The sequence below is a fragment of the Pelodiscus sinensis genome, chromosome 8, assembly GCF_049634645.1.
Source record: "Pelodiscus sinensis isolate JC-2024 chromosome 8, ASM4963464v1, whole genome shotgun sequence".
In the NCBI taxonomy this organism is placed as follows: Eukaryota; Metazoa; Chordata; order Testudines; family Trionychidae; genus Pelodiscus; species Pelodiscus sinensis.
The window spans coordinates 43016718-43042845 of record NC_134718.1 but is presented as its reverse complement, the minus strand read 5'-3'; the positions used below and the strand labels follow the sequence as shown (position 1 = coordinate 43042845).

General features: G+C 38.6%; 1 protein-coding gene across 10 annotated transcripts in view; it reads right to left on the bottom strand.

Moving 5' to 3' along the window:
• Nucleotides 1-26128, bottom strand: part of CPEB3 (cytoplasmic polyadenylation element binding protein 3) — a 186834-nt gene that overhangs the window by 59879 nt on the left and 100827 nt on the right. For 5 of the 10 annotated variants that reach the window (XM_075935178.1, XM_075935181.1, XM_075935182.1 and 2 more), the window contains 3 exons: nt 10555-10578; nt 3692-3859; nt 475-564 (listed from right to left, as the gene is read on the bottom strand). The exons of 2 other annotated variants lie outside the window; for them this stretch is intronic. In XM_075935178.1, coding sequence (XP_075791293.1) covers nt 475-564; nt 3692-3859; nt 10555-10578 — 282 coding nt within the window. The remainder of the gene's footprint in view (nt 1-474; nt 565-3691; nt 3860-10554; nt 10579-26128) is intronic. 3 more of the 10 variants (XM_075935180.1, XM_075935183.1, XM_075935185.1) reach the window with 1 other exon arrangement.

The window sequence follows — 26128 nt, the reverse complement described above, 5'->3', positions numbered from 1 at the left end:
TAAAAGGAGGAATGTATAAAGCCAAGCAACACTCCCAAACCATCTCCTGTCCAACCCTAAACTGGTGTAAATAACATTACTGTATTTCAAAAACTTCAAGACCCTACAAGCCATGTTTACATAACAGTCTTATTAATTCAGCTCTGCCAGTAGCAGCAATAACAGGGGGAATATTCCTGCAGAATAAAACTAGCTTAAATACATATTCCTGATTCACTCCACTAGCAGATTCCAACTCTAATGGGACTCAGTAGATTCACTGGTTAAAAAAAAAAAAAAAAAGTTGTATTACATGGACTGAATTTTCCCCTTCTATACACCAATTGTACATGCAGAAGAATCGTAATTGAAGAAGACTACAGCCATCTTAAGGAGTCAAAACTAGTTTTTTTAATGGATTTAATGTTTTTAAACCAGCAGCAGGAATTTGTTTGTTCCAGAACATCCCATGTAGGCTTATTTCAAGCTAATTACCTTTAGGTGGAAAATATGACTTGCTTTCAGCTTTGTGAGGCCAGTCTACCACAAGAGGTCCAAACCTGCGAAAGCTGGCAGTGATTTCATCTACAAAAACAAATAAGGAACCTTAAAGAAAATCTGAAGATTAGAAGTGGCAAAACAAGTATTCTTGCTTAAGAAAATGTTAGAAACTAATTTTTCTGAAGCTACTGAAAACAGGAAAAAGTGAAATGATGAATAGGTGACATTTCTTGAAATACTTTTTTTTTAACCTCTGCTATACTTAGTTGCTTAAACTCCACTAGTTTTGCCTTTGACTATGAAGTTTCGCAACAAGACTAAAAGTTGATGCTTTCACAAGACTGAATTTTCTTGATTATTAGTAGTAATGATGAAAACCAAGCTTTAATACAGATCTACCATTTTTTTAAAACAAATAAAACAAAAAATGAATCCGAACCATCTTAACTCTCAGACTCAGGGAATTTCAAATCTGGATCAGGATACTGTACTTAATCAGTAACAACATTTGATCCATTAGAAATGGGTGTGTACTGCAAATACTGATCTGAAACCTAAATTCTAGTTGACCCCTTTTCTACTTTTATACCTAAGTAACTTATCAAACATTTCTTTATTTGCCAACAGTTAATCATTGTTTTAAATACAGACAGATACCCCAAAAACCCAAACCAAGCAAAGGGGGAAAAAGCTATTCTACATTTACATGCTCTTTTGTTTTGCATGGAAATGTAACTTTTCTGAAGCATTTTTGCAACTCTTTTATATAAGATTAGTCTTTAAACAAAAACAAACACATCTGGACGTAAAGAAAACTAAGTACTTAAAATAATGAAATATTGTTAAATTCCCTATACTATGCATTCCAAAAGACTTTTACCAACTAACTCCCAGCAAAGGCTGGAGATCTGGCTTCTGTTTCTGCTGAGTTGCTTAAACAGAAACTCAAGACTCAAATGTTTTGGTCAAAGTAAGTCCAATAGGAATATTGGACAAACAAAAGGAGATGGGGTTAAGTTCCCTTACTCTGTGAAAACCCTGATTTTATCTCACTGCTTTAGCAGAAAAACATTTTTTTCTCATCAGGAAGCATACACTTTAATATATTCAGAACTAGATGGATGTTAGCAATCCATACGTCAGAAGAAAAGTATGCAGGACAGTGTTTTCTCAATGTTTGAGGTTTAGTATTTCTTTATGAAGGTATTACATGGTTTGGCAAAAGGCTTAATACAAAATCAGCTTCAAAGTACCCTTTCTTTCCCTTGTGATATACATCCTTACGTTCCCTGCATGTGCTTAATTAATGGTGGATTCTCAGTGATAGGTGGGAACTGAAGAACTTCCACAGTGGATTGTGATTTTATTTATAAAAAAGAGATGCACAATGCAAAAAACTGTGATTGTTGACAATAACCTAAGTATCTTTTTGCAACCACACTAAATAGGTCACATTTGTCAACTAATTCACTGTAAACATCCGTTACTAATACAAGTTGGATCTCTATAGTCTGGACTTCCATAGTCCAGAAACATCCATGGTCACCCAAACTCAGGTGCACCCATGGGGAAAATCTGGGCCCCACACAACAACTTTTCACCCAACACTCCCAGAGCATTGCAAATAGTTCCTCTGTGGCATCAAAGCGCAGGGAGGGAGAGGGAAGAGCAAGGATGGGAGGGGGGCGGGAGATACTTAGGAAAGAGGTAGAGTGGCTGCAAAGCACAGCCCTGTGGCCAGGGCTGTGAGCACAGCCCTGTGGCCAGGGCTGTGAGCACAGCCCAGCAGCTGTGGGGCTCAGTGCATTCACACAGGGTTGCTCTCCATAGCCACTGCCTCTTCCCCCAACTGCCCTGCCAGGCCCTATTCAGTCAATGTTGGCCTCTCTGCTGTCACCAGAGTGAAGCCCTGCAATTGGTGGCAGCAGAAGGGTGGGCATTGACCTTCCTGGTCCAGCAGATTCCCTGGTTTGGAACCGTTCAGATCCCAAAGGTGTTTGACCAGAGAGATAAAAATGATTCTCAAATAAACGGAGAGAGTCATTTTATTAACTAAAACCCATTTTTATTATGAGGAACATATTTAAGAAACATAAGCTGTCATTTCAGTCATTTTTCCCTTTTTTTGGTCCCTAATTAGGAGATGGAATAGTCCAGGACTTCTGAGGATTTCCACCAGTCATTTAATCCTGTATTCCCATCAATTTCCTCACTTTATGTATGTACACAGTTTGGGTACATCTAGACTACATGGCTCCGTCGACGGAGCCATGTAAACTAGTTTACCCGGCACAGGCAAAGAAGCAGGGATTTAAATAATCCCCACTTCATTAAAATGAACATGGCCACCACGCTGTGCTGACGATCAGCTGATCCAGCACAGCACAGTAGTATAGACGTGGATCGGTTGGCTCGGGAAGCCTTTGCCAACTGATCCTACAAGCCTTATTTCACGAGGCATAAGGGATCGTCAGCAATGGCTTCCGCAGCCGACCGATCCACGTCTAGTCTACCATGCTGTGCCAGATCAGCTGATTGTCAGCACAGCACGGCGGCCATGTTTATTTTAATGAAGCAGGGATTATTTAAATCCCCGCTTCTTTGCCTACGCCGGGTAAACTAGTTTACATGGCTCCATCGACAGAGCCATGTAGTCTAGACATTCCCTTTATGGACATTGACATGCCATTGGTTACTTGCACATCAATTCATCATTCCCCCACAGACACTGACAGTTCTTCCAACCAATAGTAATCTGCAAGAATTCCAACAGATTCCCAAACTCAAATTGCCTTTATAATATCACACCACACTTCAGGCTGAATCTCTCTAGTCCAGCACTATCTGGTCTGGCAACATTTGTGATCCAGCATGATTTTAGTTAGCCAGATGTCCACTTATCATGGTTGTAGTCAAGTTAACTGCAAACCCATAAAGTTTGTTTACAGCCACCAGCCCGGGCTCTCGGTCAAATGTCTTCTAAGAGCCCAGTAAGCAGTAGAAGTGTTGGCAATGCTGCTAGACAATATTGACCTCCCGTGGTTCGGCAAATTCTCTGGTTCAGCACTGGTCAGGTGTTGAGGGTGCCAGACTAGAGAGGTTCAACCTATACTAGCCACATAGCCATGAAAAGTCAGGGGTTTTAATTTTAATAAACGAAAATCTACTCCCACCCACCCCATGAATTGTACACATCACTGATTCACTGTACCTTCATCAATGTCAGGAGGCAGACCTCCAACAAACACCTTTCTAGAATAGCGTTCCACTCTTTCACCATTCTGACAGCGAGTTGGAGAGCTGAGACCCGATGATAAAGATTGATCACCGTGACTGTCATCTAGGAAGCCATCTTCAAAAGGAAAGAGTGAAGACCGACCTGTAACAGATTTGGGATTTTCTAGAGTTAAAATTTTCCTGGAGAAATAAATGTTCCATTAAGAACCCAGGCCTACTTAAAGTTGCCTTTTTAAAGTTTTAATTTAACAGAATTAGCAGTTTACTCTGAATGCCAGATGTTGCAAATGGTATTACACGTTTTGTCTGCTACCACCATTAGTATCACTGTCTTCAGTAGGACTGCAGCTGGTAGGAAGCAATATGTCTGGTTTACAGGATAAGTTGTACAGGTATGTCTACACTAGCCCCCTAGTTCAAACTAGGGAGGCTAATGTAGGCATTCGAAGTTGCAAATGAAGCCCGGGATTTAAATATCCCAGGCTTTATTTGCATCTTCCCGTCTGGTCGCCATTTTTGAATTCCACTAGTCGGAAGTAACTGCCCGCCATGAGGAGTAACAGTTAATTCAAACTAAGGACTTAGTTTGAATTGCCGTTTCACTGCCGCGTGTAGCCGCGGGCAGTTACTTCGGACTAGTGGAATTAAAAAATGGCGACCGGACGGGAAGATGCAAATAAAGCCTGGGATATTTAAATCCCAGGCTTCATTTGCAACTTCGAATGCCTACATTAGCCTCCCTAGTTCGAACTAGGGGGCTAGTGTAGACATACCCTAAGAGTGCATGTGCTGGTTCCCATCAGTATGTAGATTATAAAAATCAGCTACTGAATGTGTGAAAGATTATAGTTGACTCATTTAATAAAATGAAGTGATAGGTCGGTTTTCACATAGGTAGGTAACACATGTAATTACAGTGTAATTACAACCACACTGCTAAAGCAGTTTTTAACTCCTCTCTCTCTCTCTCTTTACCTAGCTAAAATAGTTCACTATCTTAAAACACAGTCTTCTAACAGACATTCCACTGTTGTCAATAGTCAGCATTCAAGCAAGCATTTTATTATGGGCATCACTTACATTTTCCCAAAGCTACAGTTGGATAGCCTTTAGTAGGAAACAGATAGTTCTTCTCACTTGAGATTAATGTTTTAGTTATGAACATGGACCATTAACTACAGCTGGCTAACCAACAAAAGCAAAGAAAACGCCCTTCTAAGTAGGGATGTAAGAGTGTAGTTGATTAACCGATTTACTGATAAGTAAAAGTGTATAGGTTAAGGCTATAGACTACAAGCATTTTCCCCTACTGCCAGTACAATTTTTAGCAGGCTGGCCAGCAGCCCGTCTCAGTCCTAGCTTGCACCCAGTCTGGGACCTACCCCTATGACCTACCTTTGATGTGGCTCTGCATTTAAAGTGTATCAGAGGCAGCAGCATGTGGTGACCGGCAGCCAGTCAGAGAGGGGAGCTGGTTTTTTAATTGGCTTCCCTCACCGACCAGCCCCCGCCTGGCAGCAGTGCAGAGTGCCAGGGGGCTCCTCAGGAGTGGGGCCAGAGTGTACTGGCTACCGGTCCCACCCCCTGGGACTATAGAATAGTCGAGTAACTGATAAGCATTAATGAAGTTAATCAACTATTCAATTAACCAATATTTAACATCCCTACTGCTAACACTGTCTAGCACGATTACTCAGATAGCCTTGTGAGTGAGATTTAAACTTAAGAAAGACTCTCTCAAAACTCTTCACTGTAAAGTTTTCAACAAATAAATATTTTCACTGATTCTTAGAAATTAATGCTATAAGAGATACATAAAATCATTAGGCTATCCTATCGCCACTGCTGGATTGCTCCCTACAGCATATTTTCTACTGTTTTTCCTCTGGATAAGTTTCAGTGTGCCAAAAAGCTGTGGCTATCACATTATTCCTCAGGAAACTAAAGTGATAGGCCAAGAACAAACAGAGGGAAATGTCAACTCAGGGAGTTGAACACAGGGAGTTTGAACTAAATGAAAGTTGGGTAGGATGGTGTAGCAAGAAGCTCAAATCGTTAGCAGGCTAAATTATTTTTAAAATTCTTTAACAAATAATTAAACCACTAAAAAACAAACCAACAAAAATGTTAGTCTCTACATGAAGAAAAGTTACACGTAGCTCAAGCTAGTACCCACTCTTAAAACCCAGTTTGGCCATGAGAATAGAAGACCAGCAGCAAAATATTCAGAGTAGCAGAATATCTAGTATTCTGAAAAAAAATGACTGCCAAAGAATGAGTCTTTGTGCCTGCCTAATGTAAAGCAGCTCATGGATCTCATAGCCAAAGGACAGCATATCTGCACTCCAGAATAGAAGAAAAGGAGGAGCAGAAGAATGCAGGGCTTGCACATAAGGAACATCATAGAGCTTGCCCACTTCTGATTTACCTGTGCAGCTGAAGAAGCCAATCTCATGAAAGGCAGGGTTGAATTATAAAAGGGGATTAAGGACCCTGGGCTGCATCCACCAAAATCCATGTGCACTCTGTCTGGTGGGAGCGTGGAGTAGAAGCTCTGCACACTACCTTTCCCCTTTTCCCCAGCAGATGTGTTGCTGCTAGTAGTGTTTGCCTGCAGATTCCACCCCCACTGCTCCCATTGGCTAGGAATCACAGACAATGAGAGCGGTGGGGTGGGCAACGCCCACAAGGAGTCATGTGTTACACCTCTTACTCCTGGAGCTGTGCCAGCCAAGCACCCGGATCTAGTGCCTCCCTCACCTTCTCTCCTGCCCAGACCCTGCATCCCCACTCTGCTCCCTCCCAGACCCTGCTCCTCATCCTGGCCAGACTCTGCACCCTAACCCCACCTTACTCCTGCACTCACTGCCCAGACTCCACACCTCGAATCCCAGACTACTCCTGCACCCCTACCTTCTGCCCAGAGCCCATACCCACACCCCCATCCAGCTCCTTGGCAGCCCCCTCCTGCATGGTGAATCCCTCATATTTGGCTCCACATAAGTCAAGGGGGCCCCACAAAATCTACTAGTCCTAGACCCGCAGAAGAGCTAATCTGGCCCTAACAATAGGGAGAGACTTAAATGGAACCCATGTTCACACTCTGAGGAGGCTGATTTCCCTTCACACAGTGAGGCAGTTGTTCTAGGGGATGGATTTGCAGTTGGAGGATGAACACACATTGTAGAGGATTTTATCATTATAAATACAGATTGCTGCTCATTAACAACTTTATCAGGTTCAAAGATGTTAGCTCTCATGAGCCATTTAGATATCTAATCAGTATGAGTTAGGAGTTGGTAGTTATGGTACATACTATTATTAATGAAGAAGGGAAGTATAGGACAGAGGAAAATAGAAATTTTTAGGGCGCTCAATAGAAAGCCAATAGGTACTGAGGAGCACTCAAATCAGGTAAAGGATGTTAATACCCCAAAGGTATCCCCTGTATCTAGCAGTAAAGGATAGACTAGAAATTGTACCAGAATTGGGCAGGGACAGGTTATAAGATCATAGGTAACTTCTGTTAAATTAACAAGGTTTCATACTAAAGAATGAAACAAAAATAGGCACTTGGTCAAAACTAAAAACTATAGGTGTTCACATACAATGAGATGCTTCAGAGCAAAAACAGATGAATTAGAATGCCAGGCAATCAAAAAAAAAACCAAAACCTTAACATAATATATCACTGAAGCATAGTGAAACGGCAATTAACAATGGGATACTGCAAAATTTGGCTCCATCCTATACAGGAAGGACAGATTAGGTCAACAAGTTAGCGAACCAGTAGTAATGAACTTAAAAGATTTTATGCACTTTAAGGAGATAAATATTCCAATTGATGATGACCAGAGTTGTATCTATAGGGATAAAAATCCCAAAATTATAATAATGCAAATATCCTCATAGGGTTATATTAAGAGCTTCCAGGGGAGGAAAAAAAAGATTGAGGGTATAATGTTGATTGAGATAAAAAGAGGCAAAGTCTAATAAAAAATAATCATGGGGATTGTATCCATATATTGTCAAATGTAATCGTAATAGTCAGATATCACAGCAAGACAAGATTTAGAGAAGCTACAGTATTTCTCAAAACCCTGAACAACAGCTTCATGGAATTAATAGGTTCAGAGCACACAATCGGAGATATTATTCTTGACTTAGCCAGAAGTAACACACAGGGTTTAGTTGCATGTTCGTGATGTGTGTATAGGAAATTCAGAGGCTTAAGATGTCATTTCAAGAGCAAATAACTAAAACATATGAAAACAAGAAAAAAAAATGAAAGCAGAAATCGGAAGCAGGAAGCCAGGCAAACAACTTGATCACCATGAGATAGATCTAGGGAGCAACTGAGGAACAGAAAGATAATGCAGGGAAACTAAATGATTTTCTCGCAATTGTCTTCAAACAATGTTGAGGAGATGCCTGCCATTACCTACTCTTTTTTTTTTTTTTTTTTTTTTAAACAATGAAGCAGTAACAGAGATTGAGGCATCAGAAGAAGAGATTCTGGAACTGGTCAATATACTAAAAAACAATAAGTCACCTGATCCAGACTGTAAATCCAAGATTTCTAAAGGAACTAAAAAAATAAAGTTACTTACTTAGAAGCAAAAACAGGGTACCGTGTACTATGACAAACGACTGAAGATCAGCAGATGTGTACCAGTATTTTGAAAAGGCAATAGATGATCCAAAATGTTACAGACCAATAAATCTTACTTCTATACATAGTAAATTGGTTACAACAATAATGGAATTAAAAGACACCCTAAATATCATGACACAACATGGTCTAACTGGCTTGTTTTCTGCAAGAAAAGTCATCAGACTGATCCATCAGACTGATCATTATTGTTGACTAATGCCATTGATGCTAATTGCTCATTTTCATGACTTATAAATTTATTTTAAAAAGTTAAAAGTCATTGTCCAATAGCAGTGTTGTCAATGTCAACTCTAATTCAAATTACTGTATGCCTTTGTCATCTGACTCATGTATCTTGTCTTCTTATACCACACGTGAAGGATTTGAATTCATCAAGACACAAACATTTTAGAAGCCATCTAAGGATAATTCAATAAACTTTTGCAAATGTAAGAGTTTTTTTATATTTGATTTTTTGGATAACTTCATATGCAGTCACACACCATTACCTTTTTATAGAAGGCACTGGACAGTTACAACAGATTACAATTCATGGCAAAACAGCACTGCTTCTATATACAGGATAAGTTAAAGTTAAGATTTTTGGGGGCTGGGTGATTAATAAGTTTGATGTTGCCCACCAAGAATAAATATGTAGCAGCACTTTATGATAGAAAATGTTCTACCTTTGCAAATTATTTTCAGTTTCAAGGTAGAAAAGTATTTTGAATGTTGAGATGTAATACAAGTGTTAATGAAAACTAGTTTTCATTAATCTGTTTAATTACAGATACAGAATACAGTACCAAGAAATAGGGCTGATGATGGACTTTGCTGGGCCCTGGGCAATGAGGGAGAGGGCTCAGCTTTGGGCCCCCAAAAGGTACATGGGCTTGGGTGGAAGAGGCAGAGCTAGCAGCAGCTAGTCCTCAGCACTGCCCAGACCATGCTGCATCTCTTACCCCTAACCCTCAGTACCGCCCAGATCATGCTACCTGAGGCCTGGGGGCAGGGGGTGATTTGAAGGGCCAGAGCCCTAGATACTTTTAAATTGCCAACCTCCAATGCAACTGTCCCCTTTGCTCGTGCTCCCCCCTCTCCCCCCCGCGCTGGTTGGCAGCCATGCTAAGAAAGATTATCAGTGTGGACACTGACAGTATCTTGACTGAGACAATCAAATTTATTTATTTACTGAAAGCAAACAAATCTCACCTATGCAGAAAAGTGTTCCTTTTGAAGCTTTCAGTGAACCAGTTAACATTACATTTTTCAAAAAATACAATGAAAATTTGAACTTATTTTCCCGCTGAGGTACTAAACCATATTAAAGCAGCATATCAACCACAGAACACAAGTAACATCTGAGAATTATTTTTAAGCAACCAACTGGAAGTTACAGGTTAGGAATCATCATTCACTGTTTTAAATTATAAGAATTCAGAGATTTATTTTGAAAACAAAATAAAAAATAATTGAGATATTTATGGCAACTAATCAACTAAAGAGATTTAAAAATTGATATAACATCGTTATAACACGGAGAGCACTAAACATCTGTTTAAGCAGGATTTTACATCCCTAGGAGAATCAGTTAACAGTTAAATATTAAGTTTAACCAGTTAACTGCTTAAACAGCGGAGTCAGGGGGGTGGTTAACCATAACCAGTAAACCATTCACATCCCTAGTTTCTCCCACACCAGGCCCACCGACAGGAGAGGAGGAAGGACAAGGTGGGTAACTGATTAGGGGTCTGGGGACTCAGCTGCTGCTGTGGTATCTCTGCCTGCTCTGGAGAAAGCATCTCATGATTCAAAGACAGGCTCTGGGGTAGAGTTTACTGGGTCCTGGAACCTGCACAGAACATATCAAAGGCATCTCTGAATCAAGAGATGCTGCTGAGGCTTTCCCCGGAGCAGGAAGGTTGGGTCTAGGGAAGGGAGAGGAGGTGCATGCAGGTGACCTGGGGATGCAGCTGGGCCAGTCTAGGGCTCCTCTGGCCAGGGAGGGGAAAGAGGCAGGAACTTGGGGCTTCTCAGTAAGTATATGTGGGAGCAGAGGAAGGGGGGAAGGAACAGATGGCCCATTGATTTCTGCCCTGTGGCCCAGAGTTGCTGTCAGTAGGCCTGACCCATACTTATAATTTGGCAAGCAAAATCTTTAATATATATTTTATTTTATTTACCTCTTCTCCGCCCATAGCTCCTGGCTGCATGTAAACACAGAAGAGAATTGTTGGTACTTTTGACATAGAACAGCAATCAGACTTAAATTCAGAAGTAAGGGAAAAGTAAATTTGTATGTCTTTTCCCCTCATACCACCATCCTTCCCATTTTTGGAATATCAAGTTCAGACATTTTAAACATCCCTAAAATATTTCTTTAAGAAGATACAGTCAAGAAAAATCCAAAGAATATTTTGTATAACATTATTGCAGATAGCAAAGAATATTTTAAATTTAGAACTTTAAAGAAATCCTTCATAGGTATTGAAAGGGGTGATGCACATAAGTTACAGCAATTCTAATTACAAGGCATAATTGTGTAGAAAAATTAACATTTAAATTTTTAAAAACTATTTTTAAACATCGAGCCATTCTACAAAAGCTGAATTTTCCAAAGTGATATAAATTCAATAATTCGTATGTCATCCAAACCTGTTCACATTGATTTGAATGGTTGCAATATAAAACTTGATTTCTGGAGTAATTCCCAAAAATAATAAAACTATTTATGTTCCAATATTTCCCTATTGCAAAATGAAATCACACATAGGAGTACATTATATAAACTGAAATGACTAAATACATTTAAACTTGCTTTCTGAAATTTTAATATATCATAAAATAGTTTGGATCACTGAATTTCAAAACTATACTAAGAACTGATCCCAACAGAAGATAACTGTTGTAAATATTTTGGAAGGCTAAACAGGCAACCATGGATCACAAATTTCCCATTCATGAGAAGAAAGGTCGATCTATAAGAGAGGCCAAAACACTCTAGGTATATAGCAGACAAATGCTCCTCCACTTCTGTTCGATTTTGTGAGCAGGTTGGAGCTTATTCACATAAGGACAAAAAGAGGAAAACCGCCATCACTACTCATTATTTATAACTGCACAGCTGGGGGTTGTTAGACCTGAAACTGAAGATTCCTGGTGCAACAATTGATGGAAAGATAAACTAGCATTAGGACTTGCCTCATACTAGCTAGACCAACTCCTTAATGGAGGGCATGAAGGGATAGTTTGAGGGGAAACTTCTACCCTTCCTCTTATTACTGATCTGAATGTAAGACTCGTTCATGGTCATCATGCTACTATAGGGGAGATTCATCACTCCCTTGATAGGAGATTTTTTTGGTTGATGGGAAAGGAATCATCTTCAAACTACATGTATCATTTCTTCATCTCTCTGAAGAGATTTTAAACAAAAAATGGACAAAATGCCAAAGTATACATGATAATGTAGGAACCAGGTAAAAAAATGAAAGATAGATAGTTATGTTTAGTATTAATATTTTTAGGCTGCCTCTATACAATGATGGGCAACCAAGAATAATGAGTGGGCCTCAGGAGTGGCCCTCTGTAGGCCACATGACTAGTGGTGGGCAACCTGCAGTCCGTGGCCCATTAGGGTTCTTCCTGTGGCCCATGAGCCCCCCTCCCCTTCACCCCTGGTCTTCCCCTCCCCCACATACCTTTCATGCACTAGATCACTGGAGCCCCACACTTTCTACGACTCCCTCTTCCTCCCAGCACTTTTGGAATGCCATGAATTGCCTGATTCATGCTCCATTCTCACTCCTCTCCCACCTTCCCTGAGCTTGAACAGCCACAAGCAGTTATGGGTTCCAGTTTTCATTCACTATTGATGAATCACTCAGAGTTCAAACCTTTGCTGCTGGAGTAAGTTTTCTGCAAGATTTGGTTAACAGAGCAGTGAAGCATAAAATGGGTTGTATTTTTTCCCAATGGCAAAAAGTTATTTTTAAGTTGCAAAAGTTAGGATGTGCAACCAATTACAAATGTAGGAAAAACAAACCAATGCTCAAATCTCCTACAGCCTGCAAGATATTAATTTTCTATATCTGAATTTTGGGTCTGTCTTTTACTCTGATATTAAATCAGACTTTTTGTAAAATTTGCTTGTTCCCCTCCTCAGCTTTTGGGACATTTACAATCAAGTTTCTGGAACAGTGCCAGTAGCCCAATGAGAGTAACAACAGTTCCTGACCAGGCCAGGCAGATAAAATATGCATTGAAAGATCATAATAAGAGAATGGGTTTCATTCTACTTCAAAAATTTTAGCCTCACACTGAGAATGAGCACAGCTGATGCAATTATCACTTTTCCCTTCCAAATATGAAACAAAATTCCTCAAAGATATTTTACCCACAAAATATGTTGAGAATGTTTTGGATCACCCCTTTAAGTTATTAGTGTGTAAAAATACCAAAACATCAGGGCTTTTCCTTGTATTCTCCATCCAATCCTCAATCTATGCTTTATCTCTGCTTCCAAGGAAAAATTTCCATAGAGCCATGTATGTGTGGAAAGTGGATCATCATGGAACATGATATACCAACTATAGACAACTATACCATTACTACCAAGAATGCCATAATTATTAATATAATTGACATTTATACTTAATACTTGTTTTCATGTTTATTTTCCATCTTTAAGTTACTGCACTGAAGTTGCTTAATTTCTAATTTCCAGGGGTCCCATCCAGACCACTGTCCCATCCCTTATACAGGTAACATCAATAAGTGGGCATATCTCAACTGGCAAAATTGGTGCACTTTTCCAATCATGGTAAATTGGTATGCTGGAAAAGCACTGTTAAGATGCAGCAGGCTAACATGTCTGAAGTGGTGTTAGCTGGCCATCTTGTAGCGTAGGCCTGCTAGCATTAAGCCAACACAATTGCAAGTCACCCTCTTTCCTGGAAGATGTAGTGTTGCTACATTGACCTTACTAGTGTTACTGTCCTATTTATTTATGCATTAACTACCTAGAAAGGTGGATATCATTTATAACATTAAAAACATTAAACTAATAAGATATCTATATATTGATATCCAGATATTTAATTATCACAATGGTCAGATTTGTTGTTAGGCTGACTAGCAGAAAGCACAAAGAAAAAAAATGAAATCAACAGAGATGCTGAGGAACTACATTGTATATAAATAATTTTTATTCAAAATTTTGTTTGTTTAGCATTATCATAGAATCCTAGAACTGAAAGAGACCTCAAGAGATCATCAAGTCCACTCCTCTGCCCTCTCGACCTCTGCCTTCTAGATCATCTCAGATAGATGTATCTAACCTGTTCTTAAATATCTCAAGTAATGGAGATTCCAAAACCTCCTTACTCAATTTATTTATTTAACCACCCTGACAGTTAGGAAGTTTTTCCTGATGTCCAATCTAAACCTCCCTTGCTGCAATTTAAGCCCATCACTTTTTATCCTATCATCAGAGGCCAAGAAGAACAATTTTTCTCTCTCCTCCTTGTAAAAACCCCTTTAGATACTTGAAAACCGCTATCATATCCCCTCTGTCTTTTCTTTTCTAAACTAAACTAGCTCAATTCTTTCAGTCTTCCCTCATAGGTCATGTTTTCTAGACCTTTAATCATTCTTGTTGCTCTTCTTCGGACCCTCTCCAATCTCTCCACATCTTTCCTGAAATATGGTGCCCAAAACTGGACACAATATTCCAACTGAGGCCTAATCAGTGCAGAGTAGGGTGGAAGAATGACTGCTCGTGTCTTGCTCACAACACTCCTGTTAATGCATCCCAGAATCATGTTAGCTTTTTTTGCAACAGTGTTACACTGTTGACTCATATTTAGCTTGTGGTCCGCTATGACCCATAGATTCCTTTCTGCGGTACTCCTTCCTAGACAGTCACTGACCATTCTGTATGTGTGAAATGGATAGTTCCTTCCTAAGTGGGGAGTACTTTGCATTTGCCCTTATTAAATGTCATCCTATTTACCTCAGGCCATTTCTCCAGTTTGTCCAGATAATTTTGAATTATTACCCTATCCCTCAAAGTTGTAACTCCTCCCAGCTTGGTAGCATCTGCAAACTTCAGAAGTGTACTCAATATGCAAATATCTAAATCTTTGATGAAGGTAATTAACAGAACCGGTCCCAAAACTGACTTCTGCAGAATCCCACTTGTTATGCCCTTCCAGCAGGACTGTGAACCATTAATAATTACTTTCTGAGAATGGTTATCCAGCCAGTTATGAACCCAACTTAGAGTAGCTTCACCTATGTTGTATTTCCCTAGTTTATTGATAAGAAGGTCATGCAAGACAGTAGCAAATCCTTTACTAAAGTCTAGGTATACCATATCCACCACTTCCCCCTTATCCACAAAACTTGGTAGCTTTCTTTCATAGGATATCAGATTGGTTTGACATGATTTGTTCTTTATAAATCCATCCTGGCTGTTACTTATCACCTTATATCATCTTCCAGATGTGTTTGCAGATGAATTCCCTAATTATTTGCTCCATTATATTTCCTGGCACAGAAGTTAAGCTGACTGGTTATGGAAAATAAACAGCAAAATAAGCTTCACGCATGCAAATGACTGTTACAGTAAAGAGCTTTTCAAGTATGAGATTAAAAAAATAACCCAAAATAAATGAGAACTTTTACAAGATGTAAGACACTCCAGACATAATTGTCCTAAACTTGATGCTGCCATACAAAAATTATTCACACAAACATCACAGAAAGTGGATTATGATATTAAGGAACTCTTGGGTGCTAATATAAGCAATTGGAATTAAGCTAGAAAAGAAAACACTGCAGGTGAGTGCTTATCTGGTTGGGACAGCTGACTGAGGCAGGAAATGGATAAAACAAACAATGAGATACTATAATAACAAAGATGATTAAAATCAACCCTGAAGGGCCTACTTTTTTTAAAATCCCAAATTAATAAAATCAGAACACAATAGATTTAAACAGAAAAGCATATGCATTCCCCCATTTAACTGAAAAAAGAAAGAAACAGAATCAGTTTCCTCATCGTATAATATAGTTGTAAGATGTTGGCCATAAAATATAAACATGTATTTGAAAATCCCTTCGACAATTCTTTTAAATATTTATATTCGTGTTGATTTAAAAAAAAGTTAAAATATCATTGAATTAGGGAATTTGGGAGCCCAATTGTACATTTCCTTCAGCTGTACCACTGTTACATATGACGCAAAACAAGAATGTGCAATTTGAGATACAATTTATGTAGTACCATGCCTTGTTTAGAGTACAAAGTCCAGGCCAATGCAGACTTAACTGGAAGGAAAGGTTCAGTTCACTGAAATCCATATTACAAGACTTATATGAAGTGTGATTCAGCAAACCTGAAGACAGAACTTCCAACAGACTTTGCCCAAAATCTAATTTACAACACTATTAATAGAGAGAAAATATTTAGGAGGTAAACAATTTTGAAATTATTGTTGTGTGAAGGCAGCAATGCATCAACTGGAAAAAAACATTTATTTACTGTTATCAGTAAGTTCACAAATATGACACTTCTGTGTCATTGTTACTGCTTAGGAAATGGGGAAAAAAACATTATAATGGAAGTGGCCAAGAGATTTTAGCCACCAGGAAATAACAACCACTACCCCCAAAAATGCACTGCCTATGGTGCCAAATAAGGTGCCCTATTTTCATAAGCCATCTTCAACATCAAAGATGACTGGAAGTCTTGGGTACACTTTTAAATGAGATCACCTACAAGATGAACAGCTACAATTCAGGAGCACTGTATTTTAGTAATATAATAAAGGATTTTTCAAAATAGACTTTTTAGTACAAACTTCATAAATCTATAGCTAAAATAACATTAGCAACTAGTTTCCCAGCAGGAACTATCCGCTATGTAAACAAATAGTGTTGACAAAACTGTTCAGAAGAATCGCATGCACTGCTACAGGCTGGGCACTCACTGGTTAAGAAGAAATTCTGCAAAAAAAGACCTGGGGATCATGGTGGACAAGACGAATACAAGTCAACTGTGTGCCCTTGTTGACAAGAAGGCTAACGGCTGAGTAACAGGAGCACTGTCAGCAGAATGAGGGAAGGGATTATCCACCTCTATTCAGCAATGGTGAGTCTACATCTGAAGTACTGCACCTAGTTTTGGGCCCTTCACTACAGAAAGGATGTGAACAAATTAGAGAGAATTCAGCAGAGAGGGCAAAGAAGGTGATTAGGGGGTTGGGGTACATGATTTATGAGGAAAGGCTAAGGGAACTTGGCTTATTAAATCTGCAGAAGAGAAGAATAAGGGGGATTGACAGCAGCCTTCAACTGTCTGACAGCAGGGGGTGCAAAGAGGATAGAGCTGGGCTGTTCTCAGCATGGCAGGTGACAGAACAAGCAGCAATGATTTCAAGTTGCAGTGAGGGAGGTCTAGGCTGGATATTAGGAAAAGCTATTTCATAGGAGGGTGGTGAAGCACTGGAATGAGTTATCTAGGGAGATGGTGGAATCTCCATCCTTAGAGGTTTTTAAGGCCCAACCTTACAGCAGCAGCAGCAGCGGCTAGAACCTCAGACCTCTTTGAATGGCTGCCAGAGTGCTGTGCCGGGCACTCTGCATGGCTGAAAGCGGGTGTGTGGGGAAGGCAGAACCATGGTGTAGGGAGTGCTAAGAGCAGACTGCCCTCAGCCCTTTCCCTCCAGAAGCACAGTCACCTCCTTCCCTACACACACACCTTGTCCCAGAGTGTTGGTCCTGCTGGGTCTCTTCCAACCCCAATGTTCTATGCTTCTATAACACTACTGTCCTAGGTTTAACTGCTATTATAAAGTGTAATTCTCACACACACACACACACACACACACACACACACACACACACACACACTCTTTGCTATTTTGAGAAGTGTGAGTGCATTTGCCAGGAATTATACTGGCACAGACTCATCCATGTCAAATAGCAAGGATGTTATACAACTGCAAACCCATAACTGGACATTTATTTCTCACTTATGCAATTCCCTGACTTTGGTGGTGTCTGATTTGCATAATGATTGCAGAATTATTTCTCAGTTTCTGGACAGCATGTTATTCCCTGGACTCTGACTTGCAACAATTTGGAGTGCAGGGATCTGCATAAGTATGTATAGCTAATTATGCAGAGCTAGGTACTCTAAAGGATTACTTCCTATTCATGTTTCTGCAACAAACATGGCCATTTCAAATTCTGACTCCCTTCCTGACCCCACCATCCCACCTATCCCTGGAAATTCAATACAACTAAATTGAATAGGGAATTACATGTATGACAAGGAAGTGGGAGAGAGGATGTTGAGGATTCTAAGCTTTTTGTCAGGGCACAAAGGATCATAGCCATGGGAAGAATGAAAAGCCTTTGGTAAAACAGGAAATGGATTATAGATAGGGAGTTAAGGACATTTGATAATATGAGAACAGCTTACAAGCAGCAAAGTTCTACATGGCTCAGAGGACCACAAGCACATTTCCTGTACAATAAAGTGCTTTCTGTTAACTTGGTAATAACAGATTGCATAAACTGACTCCTTGGAAAGAAACGAGCAAATAGTAGCAGAAGGGGAAACCAGCATTTTTCAATCCATGTACACGCTGTGTTGTAGGAAAAAACCAAGAGTGAAAGAGTAACCAGTAAAGCCAAAATAACAAAATGCAGGGCAGAGAATTCAAGCTGTATAGCAGTAATAAATAAGGTAAGACTGGAAGTGTGGCTAGGGAATAAGCATCCAAAGAGACAAAGATCTTAAAAAGGGAGCAGGAACTATTGGGAATTACCTAGAGAATGGAAATGAGAGCTGTTTTATTAACAGGAGTCTAAAGAATCAGAGTTGTTAATGTAACCCAGTCACTGCCCAGCATTAAACATTTTTTAACAAGAGTTGGAACACAGATGTCAGTGTTAGTACCATGGCTACCACTATGGATATTAAAATATGTTTAATTATGTAATCATCAGTGGTAACACGATTACATGCAGGGGATAGGTGACTCCTGCCTGCTGCTCTTTTCTATAAGAGCTGATACCACAGGCAGCAGTGCAAGGCATGGTGGCTCTGAAGAAGCTGAGACAGCTTAAGACAGCTCCCCACGTACACCGGTTCCCATCTTTCTGTCCCCCAGTGCTGCTGCCTCTGTATCATAGCTGGTATGAAATGGACTGGGACCCACTCATTTTACAGAAGTCACTGAACAGCTAGTAGAAGGCAATAGTTTTCTACCAGCTTAGGATGCATTTTTATTAAATCTTTATTTCATTGCCACTATTGAGTGGTCCCATTCCACCTGCTATAACAGTAAAACAAGCTGTACCAAAACATCTATTCTATTAAACAGCCTGTAAAAAAATGTCATAAAAGTAATGGAGGAAGAGGGAAACAGACGTCATATTTCAAAGTAAAAATTGAATTTATAAAAAGCAAAACTCATTCCACTCAAGTATTTATGTTCTAGTAGATTCCCAACAAAAGAACAGTATAAGGAAATATCATCTAAGCACAAATGAGTCAGTATATGCCATAGTAAAACTACAAAAAGGCAACTGTGCTTATTAGATACACAGATTTTCTGTACACTAGCAATTCACTAGGACTGTTCTCTTCAATGCTTAAAAACTGGCAGCATGGTCTGGATTTTTGAAGTTTACCTGTTAGCCTGTGGCACAATTTCAGTGTGACCAGAATACATCTTTATTCACTCAGGGTATGTCTACACTACCCCGCTAGTTTGAACTAGCGGGGTAATGTAGGCATACCGCAATTGCAAATGAAGCCCGGGAAATTCAAATCCCGGGCTTCATTTGCAATTGCGGTATGCCTACATTACCCCGCTAATTTGAACTAGCGGGGTAGCGTAGACATACCCTCATTCCTCCAATACTCAGAGAATGTTCCTCCTCAGCCACACATCTCCTTCAATGCCAAAAAACCTCTTAAAGCATGAAAGTTAAGAACTTGAACACATAGGGTCTGCAAAACCTTACAGTTTTGCAAAGTTAAACTGAATGTTTTAACAATGTGGGACAAATTTCTAAGGCCAGTTTTGAAAGGTTGCTTGCTTGGTTAAGCAAATCTAGAACGAAGACAAGTGGAATTTATTGACAATATTGCATTAAGGCTATCCATTGCTTCCAGGAAGCAAAAAAGCAAGAAAACTAAAGCATTCGGATTTTAACTGCATCTCAAAGAGTTATGTGAAATTGATTAGAAAAGTAGAGTTTCAAGGATTGTTAGGGCATGTCTACACAGCAGGGATAAAGTGGAAATAGCATGTGCAACTTGAGCTACGTCAGTTGTGTAGCTTAAGTTGAAATAGCTTTTTTCAGCATTTGGCGAGGTCAACACATCAGGAAGTCCAAGAAAAAGCATTCTTCCTCCGATTTCCCTTACTCCTTGTACAATGAGAGTCATAGGAGTCAGAGTAAGAAGTCCTCCAGTTCGCTGCTTGTAGTGTAGATGCAGACTTTGTTATTTCAGGATAACGTCAGTTATTCCAAAATAATAATGCTGCGTAGACATAGCCTTATTTCCCCACATATCTGCTTACAAAAATCTAGACCCGGCATTAAATTGCATTTGCAAGACTATCATATTGCATGCATACTTGATGGCAGAGTTACAATTTCAATGGGAATTGCTCAATATCCTGTCTTTTATAGCTTTATAAAAACACTCATTTAACCTATTTCCTTTTATGATACATATGGCCTCGAGAACTAGCAGCACCATTTCAACAGTGACAGATCTTAAGACTGAACTGGAGCATTAGAAATTATCACAATTAAAGCATCTTAAAGACTTAGAGGCCTGGTTTGCCTGCAATTTTTGAAACAGGGTAACTATATTGGTTAGGAGTATTACTTTTATGCCATTATAATTATATAAATACAAAACAATCCTAGAGTGGATGACATTATAGTGATATAGAAGTGCCTTTTACCAGCTTAATTTATTCCCCTTTCCTGTGGGCAGAGCTGGGAAGAGAACCTAGAACTCTTGACACTCAACTGTGAGCTTTAATCTGTCTGTAGCACTCGCTTCCTCCTCTTGTAGTTGTATAACTTCATATTGAAGGGCTGGTAGTGCTAACAATATGTTGAACACAATTTTCCTTAGAGATACCTGTCTAATGGATTCCTATGATTGGAGGCAACAAAGCAGATATCTTGCCAAAAGATAATGCCAGAAATGATAAATAAGCTTAGAATAGTACATAACACAACTTTTCATATTTTACACTCAGGCACATATGTTTACAGAAATAAGATATTTCCCTAAAGAATGTGATAGCAGGCAAAGGAAATCAAAGAGCATCCTAAAATAAACTGAACTTTAGCAAGGTGGAAAGTTTGAACACACAATCAATAGAAAAGAGTTGGTGAAGAAAGTATAGCATTGGATTTTTTTTTTTTTTTTTTAAGAAAGACCTTTTAGCCAACTATAATTTTGTCTACAGAGAATGGTTTTAAGTATAGTGTTTGGTAAATATGTGCTTAAAAGACCATTCACTATGCTAATCTCCTGAATGGATATATAATGGGTATCCACATGACCTTCAAGAGCTAAGCTTTCCAGTCAGGAGCAGTGAGAAGTGAAAGAGAAGCTGGTCAACTAGCACCAGTGAAACAGATCCAAGTAACCTCCATTACAACTTTAGTCCAACTACATTTAAAATTCTAAAGTCTTTCGGGTTTAGAGTATGTGGGAAGAATAAGCATTTCTCAGGATCAGCATTCACACAATTCTGATTACTTGTCTTTGGAGCCAAGACCTTAAGAGGTAAGTCCATACCAAATCAATTTTGGCAAATTTATTGTAAATTCATTAAATCACTACAGACTAAAACAAACTGAAGTCACAGCCACCAAGAAAATCATCTTCCATGTACAAAACTTGAGTTCACATGCCCAAAACTCAAAGGAAGTTTTCAGCATCTTCATTATGTCTACATTAATAGTTTGTAACATGAAGCACTATTTTGGAGGAGGTTTCTAAATGCATTAAACCCTGTTATGAACCAGATGACATGAGTCTGTAAAGAAGCTGACCTAGTTTTATTATGTGCTTGGTATGAAATGGGACACACATCAAATTAATTTCTTGATAAGTTGTCTTTATAAATCAGATTTGAATAAAAATGGCCACCAGTCTGTGTGAGGTCTTCAACTACAAATTGTACATGTTCTCATAGAAGACTCATGAACAGAAACAAAAGGAACATGAAGAATCTACTAAAAAAATAGTATCCATTTGGACTTCTACGGACTTTCCCTTCTACTAGCAGGGAAAGCTCTTCAGTTGAGATGTAGATGGGTGCCCTAGTTCTTTGATCAGATGGCTTCAGTAGAATTAAATGTTTCAAAATCTATACAGATTTCAATGCCCTTATGGGACAGTTCTTTTAAATTCTATACTTTACAGACTTACTTAGTGTGTCTTGTTGAGAGATTTGGCCAATTGGAATACTATAAAACTAATAGTTAAATTCCATAAAACAAGGAGGATTGTGAAAATAGTCTTGATTATTAAAATACATTCCTGTTATTGGTAAGCTTGGGAAACTTCTTCACGATATACCTAAAACTTTCACACAACTTTATCGCAAGGTATTTTTTATCCAAAATGCAAAACAATGGATTTATGCTCTTGAGTTATCACCATCTTCTCATCTCCCAGAAATTTGTCTGATCTTTCCATTTAAGGGTATGTCTAACGTGTGATAAGACATGTTGCACCAAGTCGCAGAGCCTGGTCAGCTGACTCAGGTTTGTGGGATCTGGGCTGCAGGGCTTTATAATTGCAGTGTAAATATTCAGGCTCAAGCTGGAGTGACCACCATTTTTACAGTCCCACACTCTCAACCCTGAGAGACCAAGTCATCAGACACAGGCCAACTGCAGCTGTGCTGTGAGGCTTTTATTGCAGTGTAGACATACTCTTAAGATTAAGGCAGGGATCAACTCTACATCTTGTATAGCACAAGCACATTGTTATTGAGCATCAGAAAGTGCTATTTCAAAGGAAGAATATCAACATCACTAATGGGTGGTGAAGCCTCGCCTATATACTTGTATATATGTAAATATAAAGCTTTATTTCTGTTATTTTCACCATCTTTTCTATTAGAACAATGCACTTTTTGGTAATACTATTGTGCCTCTTAAATTTGATGTAGCTTAGGGCCTCAGCATGTCTTACTCTGGCCTCAGAACTACCCAGAGTGCTCCGTGCAGCACTCCACCACTTCTTTAAAGAGTCCAGGGTTCTGCCTGCTGCCACTCTTGGAGTAGAGAAGGCCAGGAGCTGCAGGCCCTTTTGAATCACTGGGCCCTGGGGAAGTTGCCCCCTTTTCCCCTCTCCCCCTTTTAGCGGGAGATGATAGAATAGCATGAGAACCTTCAGACTTAATCTTTGTGCTGCCCATGCCCAATGCCTAATTAATAAGCATTCCTAACTGGGTTAATTTTTATCCACTTTAACTTGGTTGATAACATACTTTTATATAAAAGCTATTTAAATGCCTAGTTTCTAGTTTAAAAAACTGTTATTCCAATCATTCTTGAGCAGGGATATGCATAAGGAGGAGCAAGCATGGGTCTGGGCTCTCCCAATAATCAGAAGGGGACATAGAACTCCAGCCCTGGTGCCATGGCGAAGGCACATGCCCCTCCATGAATGATCACATTTATATTCCAGTGCATGCCTCTGCTCTTAAATTGCCAGTGTGAAAAAGTTATGGTAGCAATTCCAATCCCGTTTCCCCTGCTCGCTCACTCAACCCTTCCCCCCAACTTGAAAAAAACACCCAAACAAGTGACTGAACACATCACTCAAACTTTCAAAACATTGACGTTATCTTTGAATGAAAGCTAAGCATGGAAAGTTTAATCTAAAAAGCAGTGAATTTTTAGAAAGTTAGGAATATATGAGAACAGGCGCTGAAGTTAGGACAGATTATATAAACTGACCTATAAGGATCATTTTAATCATCATACTATAGATACATCTATTATCCAGTCCTCTATTTCTTGTTAGCAAGAGCTGTGTGAGTAAATGACTTTTTTGGTTGGGTGGCTGAATGAACCAAAACCAAATGGATTTCAGCATTACCCAAAGTTAATTTCCTAGTGACATTTAGTTTGTGGTCAAATGAAATATTTTGATTGAACCTAAACAAAAAAAACCCTTTCATTTCTTGTGGTTTTTAAAACTTGTTTTGAATAAAATGGAAGGATAATTTAATAGTAAAGCAGTTTTGTATCAAAAACAAAAAAGTTACAAAGAAATCAAAAATTGGTTCTTTTTCCAACATTTTCTTTTCTTTTTTTCTTTCAGACAAAACAATTTAACAACCTTACACAAATGTTTTGGTCAACTCAAACATGCATTTTTGGCATAAAAAAAAGTTGCTTCAGAAAAATGTTGCTCATCTCTATTGCTAACCCTAAACATTTTAGTTAATCTGAGTTTGTGCGCAAAAATGTGCAATCAAGCAGAGAGGCTATAGAAAAAATTGGATCTATTGCTTACAAATCTACAACTAATAGAATCAGATCACCATAATAAAATGCAAAATAAACAACATAATCAAGTATTCAGCTGTAAGTTTTTAATGACCATTTGAATTTTTTAAAATATAGAAAAATCCAATTTACAGATACTGTTTGAGAAGAATCCTTGTATGTTCCCCCATTAGACTGACAGATGTTTGGATAATGCAAATGTCAGTGAAAATGAATCTCTTATCCAATTAAAATGGCAACAAATTGAATCGCCGCTTTCTTTCACTCCACACTTTCCCTTGTTCACTAGAATATGAAATGAATAGCTGCAGAGCAACCTGTTGTCAAGCAATCCGCCCCAGCAGTTTCACTGCAAATGAGTGATCATTATGCATTATAAATATGATCCAAATGGCTTTCTGCATCTGAAAATAATGCCTGTATTCTGACTAATGCTTTTGGTTGGGTTTTACTTAAATGAAATAAAAATGTTTATTCATTATACAATGATAAATTTTGTTAATTAGCTAATATTTTCCTATTACTAGTACCAGGGGAAAAGCCTGGTAAAGGGATGTTTATGGAGGATGTAAGAAGGGACAGAGCAAAAGTTGTGAAGGATGGCCAGTGCTGTATTGTGTTGTGATGGAGAAGTGGAGGGTGGGTCCTGTTAGGTAAATTTACTTTGTTTCCTTGCTTTCGGGAGTTTGTCTGATACACTTTATGTGCGGCAACTCTAACTGCTTCCAAATGAAGTTTTTTCTATATTATTTGCAAAGGCATTGTATAGAAGTTTGTTTTATTTTAGCATGCTACAATTTTGAAATTATGATGTAGCTTCTTTTAAATGATGGGCAACATGACAGTGTTTTGTTTCAGAAACTGTTGCTATTTCCTTCATTCCATCTTCAGTGTTCTAGAGAATTACACAAAACAAAGCAAAGCTTCTATCCACTATTATTTTTTTAGAGATTTTTGAAAGCTATATGTATTCTCTTCTCCTCTCCAAAACCCCAGTGAGCGTTCCCTTTAGTTTTATTTCTTCCTCTGCACTCTTTCATTCTGCAAGTGGGCAACATTGTGAATGAAAGCCATTAACTAGTCTAACACCCCCTTATCATCTCCTCATAAATCAATGTGGACTTATTTTATACCCACCTGTCCCCAAAATAAAAAGGAAATTCATATCTAAAATCTGAATAATTATGTGATGCAGTTGAGCCAAAAGGTGGGAGAAGACAAGTATCTCTTCATAAAATGAGCAATTTAATGTCTCTGACCCTCCTCCCAGCACCTTCTCCAGTTCAAAAAGGAAGCTCTGACATAGCTAATATTTTAAATTTTTTCAGGGATCATTTTTTCCAGTAAACGGAAAAGTGCCTGGTCCCAAGGCTAGGGCAATTAAGTAATTGCCATCCATGTTTACCTTTTCCCATTTATAAATTTAAAATTTAACTTAATTTGCTCATCATTTGTCAAGTAGTCGCTTTTCAGTCATCAAGAGGCATGCTACCAATCATGAAAGAGGGCAGCTTCGACTGGAGGCTGATGCTTTGCTGAGATTTACTGGCATCACAAATGTTTTAACAAGTTCTGTTGTCATAAATCAACCTACTTGAATAAAACTTTACCAAAAAAAGTAGGTATGTTTAATCTTAATCTTTATCAAAACAAGGGAAAGCCTCTAAGTTCTAAATGATGGTCAAGAAAAAAAAAAAAGATACAAGATCCCTAAATTCTGAAGCAAGAGCTATTGATTCTACAACATATTGGTGCAATGACAGGAAATTCTCTAGTAAGTTAAATTCAAAAAATAGAGATTTAAAAAAAAATCAAATATAAAAATGAATATCCCTTATCAGTGCATTAACCTGTATTAACTCATGATTACAGACACACAACTTGAGCTTTTTAAAAACTAAGCAATTTTTTATAAATTATAATACCTGATCACCCTTTAAATATAAATTTCTAGATTATTTTTAAATAAAGATTAACATTTGGTTTGATTTCTTTTAGGAACTTTACAAGGGTTATTTCATGGACCTGATCCTGCAAGCTGTCCTAGACAGGAACAGTTTCCATGATAGGGACATATCTAGGGAAAACAGCAAGATAGGTTACATACAAGTTATGTGAAAAACTTGAGTCCAACTCAAACCAAGGGACAAATTGTTTGCTAACTTAAGTTGATTG